The sequence below is a fragment of the Mirounga leonina genome, unplaced genomic scaffold, assembly GCF_011800145.1.
Source record: "Mirounga leonina isolate KUSES-001 unplaced genomic scaffold, KU_Mleo_1.0 Mir_178, whole genome shotgun sequence".
Taxonomy (NCBI): domain Eukaryota; kingdom Metazoa; phylum Chordata; class Mammalia; order Carnivora; family Phocidae; genus Mirounga; species Mirounga leonina.
This window is the reverse complement of record NW_023270464.1, coordinates 24,017,265-24,027,829: the sequence shown is the minus strand read 5'-3', so window position 1 is coordinate 24,027,829 and position 10,565 is coordinate 24,017,265. Positions and strand designations below refer to the sequence as shown.

At 46.0% G+C, this 10,565-nt stretch overlaps 1 protein-coding gene across 5 annotated transcripts in view; it reads left to right on the top strand.

The window, feature by feature from the left end:
• Nucleotides 1-10,227, top strand: part of ZNF774 (zinc finger protein 774) — a 35,617-nt gene extending 25,390 nt beyond the window's left edge. The window contains exons 3-6 of one of the 5 annotated variants that reach the window (XM_035024191.1): nucleotides 573-781; nucleotides 2,886-3,008; nucleotides 5,556-5,662; nucleotides 7,361-10,227. In XM_035024191.1, coding sequence (XP_034880082.1) covers nucleotides 2,902-3,008; nucleotides 5,556-5,662; nucleotides 7,361-8,601 — 1,455 coding nt within the window. In that variant the 5' untranslated portion in view covers nucleotides 573-781; nucleotides 2,886-2,901 and the 3' untranslated portion in view covers nucleotides 8,602-10,227. The other 4 variants (XM_035024192.1, XM_035024193.1, XM_035024194.1 and 1 more) reach the window with 4 other exon arrangements.
• Nucleotides 10,228-10,565: the final 338 nt, after the last annotated feature.

The following is a 10,565-nucleotide window of genomic DNA, read 5'->3' as shown; positions in this document are numbered from 1 at the left end:
TCTTCTTCTTCTTCTTCTTCTTCTTCTTCTTCTTCTTCTTCTTCTTCCTCTTCCTCTTCCTCTTCCTCTTCGCACTGAATCAACAAATAGGGTAGACAGGTGCGTTTTCTTCATTGTAAAGAAAGGCTTCTATTATTTTTTAGGTAGGGCCTGGCCCAAAGTGAACACTAGTTCTCACATAAGACCCAGTAGCCTCCACAGTTTGGAACCCAATACACATTTCCTCGACTACTAGACACCCTCGCCAGCCTCCTCCGGCTATTATCAGGTGTGTTAACCAGTGGAATTGTGAGGCCAACGGAGGGGAGCAGAACGTCTGTTTTCTGCTAACGGCGTCTGCCTGGAGTTTCTTAATGCATAGTCTGAGCTGCCCTGGAACCGGCTGGCGGCAGACACCATGCAGGCTCTGGCCCTCGGGGATCGGGGACCCGGCAGAGGAGCATCCACAAGCCGGCGGCGATGAGCTGCCCGGCGCTTGGCGGGGGGCGAGGTGCCAGAGCGCGGGAGACGGCGCCGTTGGCACGTGGCTGCTCCGCGGCAGTCGGGTGAGGCCACGGGTTTCGCGTCTGCAGATCCCTCTCTCAGCTCGAGAGAAGCCGTTCCCGCCGTGGGGAGAACCGGGCTTAGTACTTGCCACCGCTTGGACCTGGGTATCCCGGGACTCCGAGTCCTTTGAGGTCTTGTTCGAGACTACAGTTCCCAGAAGGCCGCGCGGTGATCGAAAGCTCTACCGGCCTATGAGCGGACGAGGCTTCTGGTCGCGGAAAATGAGGAGCCAATGGTAAGGGGGCAGGGGCGGTGTTTTCCGGCTGCGGGCTGTCGAGCCTGGAGTCCCACCTGTGTCCCCACAGCCCTGTCACGAATCCCGGTCGGGTTCAGGGAGGGACTGCCTCGGCGTTGTGGGCCGGGTGCGGCTCGGCGGTGGAGGACTCTCCCTTCCTGCTCCATCCCCGGCCGGGCCCCGGGGCGGTGAGTGACGGGGGCAAGGAGACCGCCGCGGTAGCCTGGGAGCTGCTGAGGGGCGTGGAGGGGACTCGCCGCCGCCGCGATGTGGTCCCTGCCAGGTCCCCGCGCTCGCCTTTCGGAGCCCGCGGGGGCTTGCTGAAGAGTGGGGACAGGTGGCTGCGGCTTTCTGTGCCGTCGTCGGGAGAGCCCATCCTCCCGATCGGTGTTCTCGCTCCTCGGAGGTGGGCTCCGGGCTTCGGCTTAGCGCTGTGACCCTGTGACCGCGGCGCCCTGGTAGGGCCTCCAGCAGTGGCAGGGGAGGGCGGGGGGACGGGTGTCGGCCCACCCGTGCCGTCATGTCCCTATTAATAACCCCAGCGAACGAACTGGTGCTGCTCACAATGGCACGCAGTCAGCACCTCTGCGCCCTGGGGCCTGCGGGGGTCACCTGTCGGGGTGGGGGGCAGGAGACGGGGTGAGAGACAAGGTTTCTGTGACCGTGGCTGTGACCCCCTCAGTCCCGCTGTCTCCTGCAAGTGGGCCCAGCAGTTGTGTTTCCTAATGGATGTAGAAATAAAATTTATGCTCCGAACTTACCTCCTAATGACGTTACTTGAATCCAGAGATGAAATGTATCCCTGCGGTGTTTAGGTCCCTAAAAATTCAGTACTTTGTAAATGACCAATAGCAATGTGTGGAAATGCATAAATATTTCCAGGAAAAGTGTGAGTGTCTTCTAGGTGCTTTGATTGGTGAGACAAAAAACGGGGAAAGAGTTAAGCTTCCTCACTCCCGTCTGGTCCATCCTCCAGTGAAATGCAGAATTTTTTGTAGCAGGTTCAGCTGGCTGACTTGTGTTTGTTTCTGTTGGAAACTCTTTAAGCCACCCCCACCCCCCAAAAAACACAAAAGACCCCAAAACAAAACCAAAAAAAACCCCATTGTATTTCTTTGTGACTCCTAATGCCTTACAACATATTACTGAATAAATTACTGATCCATCTAGTAATCTGACCATCACCCTCCAAATAATTTTTTCTTGATACTGCTCAGGTTTTTTTTGTTTTTTTTTTTTTAATTTTTATTTATTTATTTATTTATTTGACAGAGAGAGAGATAGTGAGAGGAGGAACACAAGCAGGGGGAGTGGGAGAGGGAGAAGCAGGCCTCCCGCTGAGCAGAGAGCCCGATGGCGATGAGGGGCTTGATCCCAGGACCCTGGGATCATGACCTGAGCTGAAGGCAGACGCTTAACGACTGAGCCACCCAGGCGCCCAATACTGCTCAGTTTTATCAGTGTGTCAATGATTGTTTTCAGGCCCCGTGGGTTTTGCTTTGTGCTTATCTTCATTAAATTTTACTTTATTTTACACCTTATCCATGTCTTTTTAAATCTCATTTCTGATTCCATTAAACCTTGAAGTAGAATGGTACCCAGGGTCTTCCCTTTCGGGTTCTGTGTAGTCTGTTCTTTGAGGTTGACACCAAATCTACAAGCCAGGAAAAGCCAATTGTTCTCATAACTAATATGAGTATAATGAAGTCCACCATTTCCTAGCTTGCTGAGGAAAACGTAGCTGGAGAGCTTTTCACAAATCAAGTCATCCCCGCACATTCTCTTCTTTGTTTATCTTGTCCATCATGAACAATTTATTTCTCAAAAAGTTAATTTTCCAAAGACTGAGGGTTCTGTAGATGTGTTCGGGAGCTCCAGGCCTCACTTCATGATGTGAGTGTTGGCCAAGGGAAGGATGATGTAAAAACAGAACAAGAAAAGCAACCCTTTGGTGGTTGACAGAATTTACCTCATAGCTATTCTAGGCAGGTGGGGGGGGGGTTCTTTTGGTATACTGGTGGCCGCTGGGACTGTCTTTTGGTTTTGAGACCATGGTTAGAATGCCCAGAGAGCTTCTGATGCATACTGAGGTCTCTTGCTTTAGGAACTGATGACTCTCAATGATGTGGCTGGGGACTTCAGGGAAGAGTGGGTTACCTGGACACCACTTAGAAAATCCTATTCAAGGATACCACCCAGCACAGTTTGAAGAATGGGCTCTCAGAGGGTAAGTCTGCTACTCTCCTTTAGATTTTAGACTTAGATATTGTGAGAAGGTCCAAGTCTGAGCAGTCTCTAGGGACACTGGTCTCTTACAGCGCCAGCTAGCTCTCTGTGAGAATATTTGTTGCCTCCCTGGCAGAAAAAGAATAACTTCCACTTTTTTTGTTTTTTTTGGCATGACTTTCATTTTTATGGCACTTTATAGCTCACAGATATCTTTGATATTAATTTTCTTGTTAATATCTCACCATAACCCTCTGATGTGGGTATTATCATCCCCCTCTTTCGGGTCAGGACCCCAAGACTCAAAGTTAAGTGGCAGAGTAAGAATCCAACCCAGGTCTTTGTGGCAAAGGGGGAGCTGTGTTTTTTCCTGTCTCTTCAAAAACAGACAAACAAAACAAACCTCCAGTGCTCTTTCTAAAATACAATGGCTACCCCTTCTCCTTGCTTTACCTCATAAGTAATATACGCCCCTTGAAGAAAAAGAGAAACAAAATGAAAACCAAAGTCCCATTCCATCCCACGACTGAAGAGTTACTATCCTTCCAGGCATTGTTCTAAGGATATATGTAATTAGCAAAAACAAAAGAAAAAAATTGGGATCTTACTTGTATGTTCAGTTGTGCATCTTACTTTTTTACACAGTGTATTGTGAATATATATTGACAACAATAAATAGTCTTCTATACATTGCTTAAAATAACCACTTACTAATTTATTGAATGGAATATAATAACTTACATTAGATTGAATCATATACTTGACCATTTTTAAACCATTTTTTAACTTATACAATGGCAGTTTCATATGGCTCAATCAAATATGATTATTCCTTTGTCATGGGACATTTAGGTCATTTCCAGATCTTCACCAGTATTGTAATGATCATCTCTTAGCTAACTGTCTTTCTTTTTTAGGTCTTGCTTATTAAAGTATAATTAGTTAGTAATTAGCTAATATACCTTTTGCACAACATTTTTTTCAAGTTCTTTTTTTTTTTTTAAAGATTTTATTTGTTTGACAGAGAGAGACACAGCGAGAGAGGGAACACAAGCAGGGGGAGTGGGAGAGAGAGAGAAGCAGGCTTCCCGCCGAGCAGGGAGCCCGATGTGGGGCTCGATCCCAGGACCCTGGGATCATGACCTGAACCGAAGGCAGACACTTAACGACTGAGCCACCCAGGCGCCCCTTCTTTTTTCAAGTTTTATTTATTTTTTTTGTAATCTCTACCCCCAGTGTGGGGCTCAGACTCACAACCCTGACATCAGGAGTCACATGCTCTTTCAACTGAGCCAGCCAGGCATCCCACAACTTTTTTTTCATTTCCTTAGAATTCCCAGAATTAGAATTGCTAGGTCAAAGAATAGATACATTTCTAAGATATTTGATATTTTTGCCCAATGCCTTCCAAAAAGATTGAATTATTTATTCCTGCAAGCATTATATGAAAGTGTCCATTTCTTTACATTTTACCTATCATGGTAGGTATTATAATTTAAGAGTCTGGGTTAAATAATAGTTACAGCTAACATTTATTGGGAACTTACAACTTAATCTTTACAACAACACTATGAGGTAGATCTTATCATTATCCCTAGTCTACAGATGAAGACCCTGAGACACAGAGACTTTAAGTCACTTTCCTGAAGTCACACAGCTAGTAAGAGGAAGGGTTAAGATTGAAACTTCGGCGGTTTGTACTCTTTACCTCCATACTACATTGTCTAACTGTATCATTGTTTTTATTTGAATTTCTTTGGTTAATGGTAAGGTTAAAGGTTTTTCACATATTTATAGGCTGCGTGTATGTGTGTGTCTGTGTGTGAATTGCCTATTTATATCCTTTGCCCTTTTTAAAAATTTTTTTCCCTTTACAAGCGTTTGTCTTTTTCTCATGGCTGTATCTACTGCTGCCCTTCTGGGAAAAGTTTAAAGCCCAACATTATAGTTAACTTCGCTGATTCTTTCTAAGGGTGAGATCATGGTGGCATTGTTTCTGATAAAATTATCTTTCTACATGGGTTTAGCCTTGTGCCTTCAGAGATGAATTATTGTGCTCACTCTGGAGTTTCTATCACCCAAGTTTGGTTGTTTTGTTGTTGTTGTTGTTGTTTTGTTTTGTTTTATTTTTTTTAAAGATTTTATTTATTTATTTATTAGAGAGCGAGCGAGAGAGAAACAGCATGAGAGAGGAGAGGGTCAGACGGAGAAGCAGGCTCCCCGCTGAGCTGGGAGCCCGATGTGGGGCTCGATCCCAGGACCCTGGGATCATGACCTGAGCCGAAGGCAGTCGCTTAACCAACTGAGCCACCCAGGCGCCCTGTTGTTTTTTTAATGGGAAGAAAGGGGCTATTTTCTCAGCCTCTTGGGGAGATCACCCTGTTTTATCACTCCATCATGGCAGCCCTTTCAATGAGACCAAACACACCTTAGCTTAGCATCTCCCTGGGCTTTCTCCTCTACTTAGGGAAGGAGGAGGGCTTGCCTTTTTGGTCAGGCATTGTATGGTTGGCTCAGATTAATATCCTATATTCACCTTCTTGTATAGGATTTCCAGACCAAGTGTAATCTCCCAGCTGGAACAGAAAGAAGAGCCATGGGTGCTACCACTCCAAAATTTTGGGGCAAGGAAGATCCTAGGAGAAAGTCATACGGGTGAGATGTGGATATTATCCAGTGGGAGGAAATCTAGCATTTTAGCCTTGGTTGGTTTTGGGTTTTTTTTTAAGATTTTGTTTTTATTTATTTGAAAGAGGGAGTGAGCATGAGAGATGGGGAGGGGCAGGGGGTGAGGGGGAAGCAGACTCCCCGCTGAGCAGGGAACCCGATGCAGAGCTCGATCCCAGGACCCTGGGATCATGACCTGAGTCAAAGGCAGATGCTTCACTGACTGAGCCACCCAGGCACCCTCAGCCCTTGTTTAGATGAAGATTTTGGAATGCTGCCATAGACTTTTGTTCTCACTATTTGAAGTTTAAATTTGACTTCTTGGGCAATCAGTAATTTACCAAATAAAGTCTTCATTTTATTTTTTTTAAGTAAACTTTATATGCCCAACATAGGGCTTGAATTCATAACCCCAAGATCAAGAGCCACATGCTCTACCGACTAAGCCAGCCAGGTGCCCTTAAAGTCTTCATTTGTTGTTTTTTGTTTGTTTGTTTTTAAAGATTTATTTCAGAGAGAGAGAAAGTGTGTGCGAGTGGGAGGAGGGGCGGGGGAGAGGGAGAGAGAGAATCCTCACGCAGACTCCGTGCTAAGTGTGGAGCCCCAACCCCAAATGTAGCTCCATCTGGGGACCCTGAGATCATGACCCGAGGCAAAATCAAGAGCTGGATGCTTAACCAACTGAGCCACCCAGGCACCCCTCAAGATTCATCTTTTTTTTTTTTTAAGATATTATTTATTTGACAGAGAGAGAGAGAGCAAGTGAGCATGAGCCAGTGTGGGGGAGGGAGAGGGAGAAGCAGACTCCTTGCTGAGCAGGGAGCCCGATGCGGGGCTTGATCCCAAGACCCTGTGATCATGACCGGAGCCGAAGGCAGATGCTTAACCAACTGAGCCACCCAGGCATCCCCCAAGATTCATCTCTCTTTTTTTTTTAAGATTTTATTTATTTATTTGAGACAGAGAGAATGAGAGAGAGAGAGCACATGAGAGGGGGGAGGGTCAGAGGGAGAAGCAGACTCTCCACTGAGCAGGGAGCCCGATGCGGGACTCGATCCAGGGACTCCAGGATCATGACCTGAGCCGAAAGCAGTTGCCCAACCAACTGAGCCACCCAGGCGCCCCCCCAAGATTCATCTTTAAAAAGGGTTTAGGAATTTAAGTTTTCTGTAAGCTTAATGAACTTCAATAAACTTTTCACAAAATGAGAGGCGCCTGGCTGACTCAGTCAGTGGAGCAAGCGACTCTTGATCTCCGGGTTGTGAGTTTGAGCCCCACAGTGGGTGTAGAAATTACTTAAAAATAAAATCTTTTTTAAAAATTAAAAAAAAAAAAAAAACTTGGGGCACCCGGGTGGCTCAACCGTTAAGCGTCTGCCTTCAGCTCAGGTCATGGTCCCAGGGTCCTGGGATTGAGCCCCGCATCGGGCTCCCTGCTCGGCGGGAAGCCTGCCTTCTCCCTCTCCCACTCCCCGTGCTTGTGTTCCCTCTCTTGCTATGTATCTGTCAGATAAATAAATACAATTAAAAAAAAAAAACTTTTCACCAAGTGAAAACTTTACACAAAGTGAAATTAAGTGTAAGTCTGTTGCCAAAGCGCTAATCTCAATCTTTCTTACTGCCTTCTGATGTTTTTTCCTGATAACTGGTTAACTTCATTCCCTGTTAACTTTTGTTAATTTTTCAGACTTTGAGAATCAGGTGACAAAACTCAGTCAGGACGTTTCAGAAACAGCAGAACAATGTGGAACATCCTCAGAAAGGGCCAATAAAGATATTTCTCATACTTCTAGATGGGGAGGAAACTGGGAGAGGGACCTTGAAGTAGAAGGGCAACATGGAGCCCTACCAGGAGAGGGCCAACTGGAGCCGCTTCCACAGGAGAAGGATTTAAACAAGCTGCTGGATGGATATGTAGGAAAGAAGCCTGTGTGTGCAGAATGTGGAAAAAGCTTTAATCAGAGCTCCTATCTCATAAGACACCTAAGAACCCATACTGGTGAGAGGCCTTATAAATGCATCGAGTGTGGGAAAGGCTTCAAACAGAGTTCAGACCTTGTCACCCATCGCAGGACACACACAGGAGAGAGACCCTACCAATGCAGCGGGTGTGAGAAAAAATTCAGCGACAGCTCTACGCTCATCAAACATCAGAGAACCCACACAGGCGAGAGACCCTATGAGTGCCCACAATGTGGAAAGACCTTTGGGCGGAAGCCACACCTCATAATGCACCAAAGAACCCACACAGGAGAGAAGCCCTACACGTGTCTCGAATGCCATAAAAGCTTTAGTCGAAGCTCCAACTTCATTACCCATCAGAGGACCCACACGGGAGTGAAACCTTACAGGTGTAGTGACTGTGGGGAAAGTTTTAGCCAGAGCTCAGACTTGGTTAAACACCAACGAACCCACACCGGAGAACGGCCCTTTAAGTGCCCAGAGTGTGGGAAGGGCTTTAGAGACAGTTCTCACTTTGTAGCGCACATGAGTACTCACTCGGGAGAAAGGCCTTTTAGCTGTCCTTACTGCCACAAAAGTTTCAGTCAGAGCTCACACCTGGTCACGCACCAGAGGACACACACGGGTGAGAGGCCGTTTAAGTGTGACAACTGTGGGAAGGGATTCGCCGACAGCTCTGCCCTTATAAAACACCAACGGATCCACACGGGGGAAAGACCCTACAAATGTGGCGAGTGTGGGAAGAGCTTCAACCAGAGCTCCCACTTCATGACTCATCAACGAATCCACTTAGGAGACAGGCCCTATCACTGTCCTGAGTGTGGCAAAACCTTCAATCAGCGTTCCCATTTTCTCACACACCAGAGAACACACACAGGAGAAAAACCTTTCCACTGTAGTAGATGTGACAAGAGCTTCCGTCAGAAAGCACATCTCTTATGCCATCAAAATACCCATTTGATCTAGGAAATGGTTTGAAGTGCTTCTTCTGCCCCTTTCCAGATTTTCATTTCTGTTGTCTCCAGGTGCTCCGTGTATAGAAAGCCTGAACATGGGCATCAGTGGCTCAAGTTGGGCCTTTTCCTACGCTTTAATGGTGAGGATAAACCCATAGGCCACAAATAATGTTTTGAATACAAAAGGCATTCCTTCAGTGTTTTTAACTGACCTTAGGGAAATGTGAGTTTGATGGTTGATGCTTGATTACTAAAAGAGGAGTGAGATACATGTGGCCACATTATCACTATTAATGATTAATATTTGAGATCTTATAGAGCCCTTAATACTATATAACACCTGGCCCTTAAAAGACCCTCAATACGTTTATTAGCCTTATGATTCAATAAGAATTCATTAGCGCTGCCCCACAAACCCAGAACTTGCAAGAAATTAGATTGCAACTAGAGGATTTGGGGTATGAACACAAAGATTTAATAAAACAGAAAACACTCTCCCTATCCAGTGCTATGCAGACGTTAGTCACCAGATGTCTCATTGCCATGACAAGGCAGAATTCTCGTAGAGGATGTTTGTGGTCTTGTGACTTCAAGGCCGAAAGAATTTCAGAAGCTCTTTGTACAGCGGCGTATGAGGTACTCCCACTGGAGGTTTGCTGCCATCTGAGGCATAGAAAATACCCAGAGATGAGCAAGCCAGAGGAGGCTGGAAGAGGACCGTAAGACTATTGAAGCAAAATGGCGGAGATGTTAAATATTACAGGGATCCTTCCTGGCATTCAGCTGAGGGGAACAACTCCTGTTTTCTAATCACCTGGCTCATGGGCCCTTTAGTTTTAAGTTTAATTTTTTTAGAGTCATTCATTTTATGCACTAGTACCTTCTTATATTTAACGGAAATAAATTGAGGGAAGGCAGTGTGTTGGAAAGAACACTGCCTTCATTGAGAAGGGAAAGTGTTTGAGTTCTGGCCCTGACATTTAATTTGGCCAGACTTTACCTTCTCTCAGCCTCTACCTTACCTACCTCACAAGGTTGTTGTGAGGATCTAATGCGTACACACACACACACACACATAAGCACTTTGTTGTTAAATTATAAAGTAATAATATCTCTAAAATTCAATGTTCTGGTATTGTTGGAAATGTCTTTCCTCCAAGGAACTCTGGCTAATATTTCTCCAGGTGTCCCATTTTCTCTCATAATAACAGCTTTCTTTCTTTACCTGTTGAAAACCTAAGGCCCCAAATCGCCGAACAATGCATTGTGGGTATACAGGTGACAGAAGAGCCAAAATTTGGCTGCAGGTCTCCTCTACAACAGCAGAGAACGGACCAGCTCTGAGATCTGCTAGAGTCTCTGAGACGCTACATGTAGGACTGGACGCCCCATATTATATGCATCAAGCCGTTTTGAATTTGAATTTGAAATGGTGGAGGGATGTAGCCTAAGTTCCAGGGATCCTGTGCTGGGGGAGTGGGAGGGGAAGGCGGACACAAGTGGTTAAGGAGGGAGCTAGGTTTGTCACACTTGGGAGAGAAAAGAGGTGAGCTGGAGGTATTCTTTCAAGCCTTCCTGTGGCAATACAGACTGAATTATTGCGTGAGCCTTGGAACAAGAGTTCATTCTCTTTCTTTTTTTTTTTTAAGATTTTATTTATTTATTTATTTGAGAGCGAGAATGAGAGAGAGCGAGCATGAGAGGGGGGAGGGTCAGAGGGAGAAGCAGACTCCCTGCAGAGCAGGGAGCCCGATGTGGGACTCGATCCAGGGACTCCAGGATCATGACCTGAGCCGAAGGCAGTCGCTTTACCGACTTGAGCCACCAGGCGCCCCAGTTCATTCTCTTTCATTATGTGGAATGCTGTCCAAGTGCTGTAACCCAGGGGGATAGAACTCAGCTGATAACCTAAGCTCTTTCTTTGAAAGAGTGATTAGATTTAAAAAATCTGGTTAATCCGGTGCAGCAGTTCTC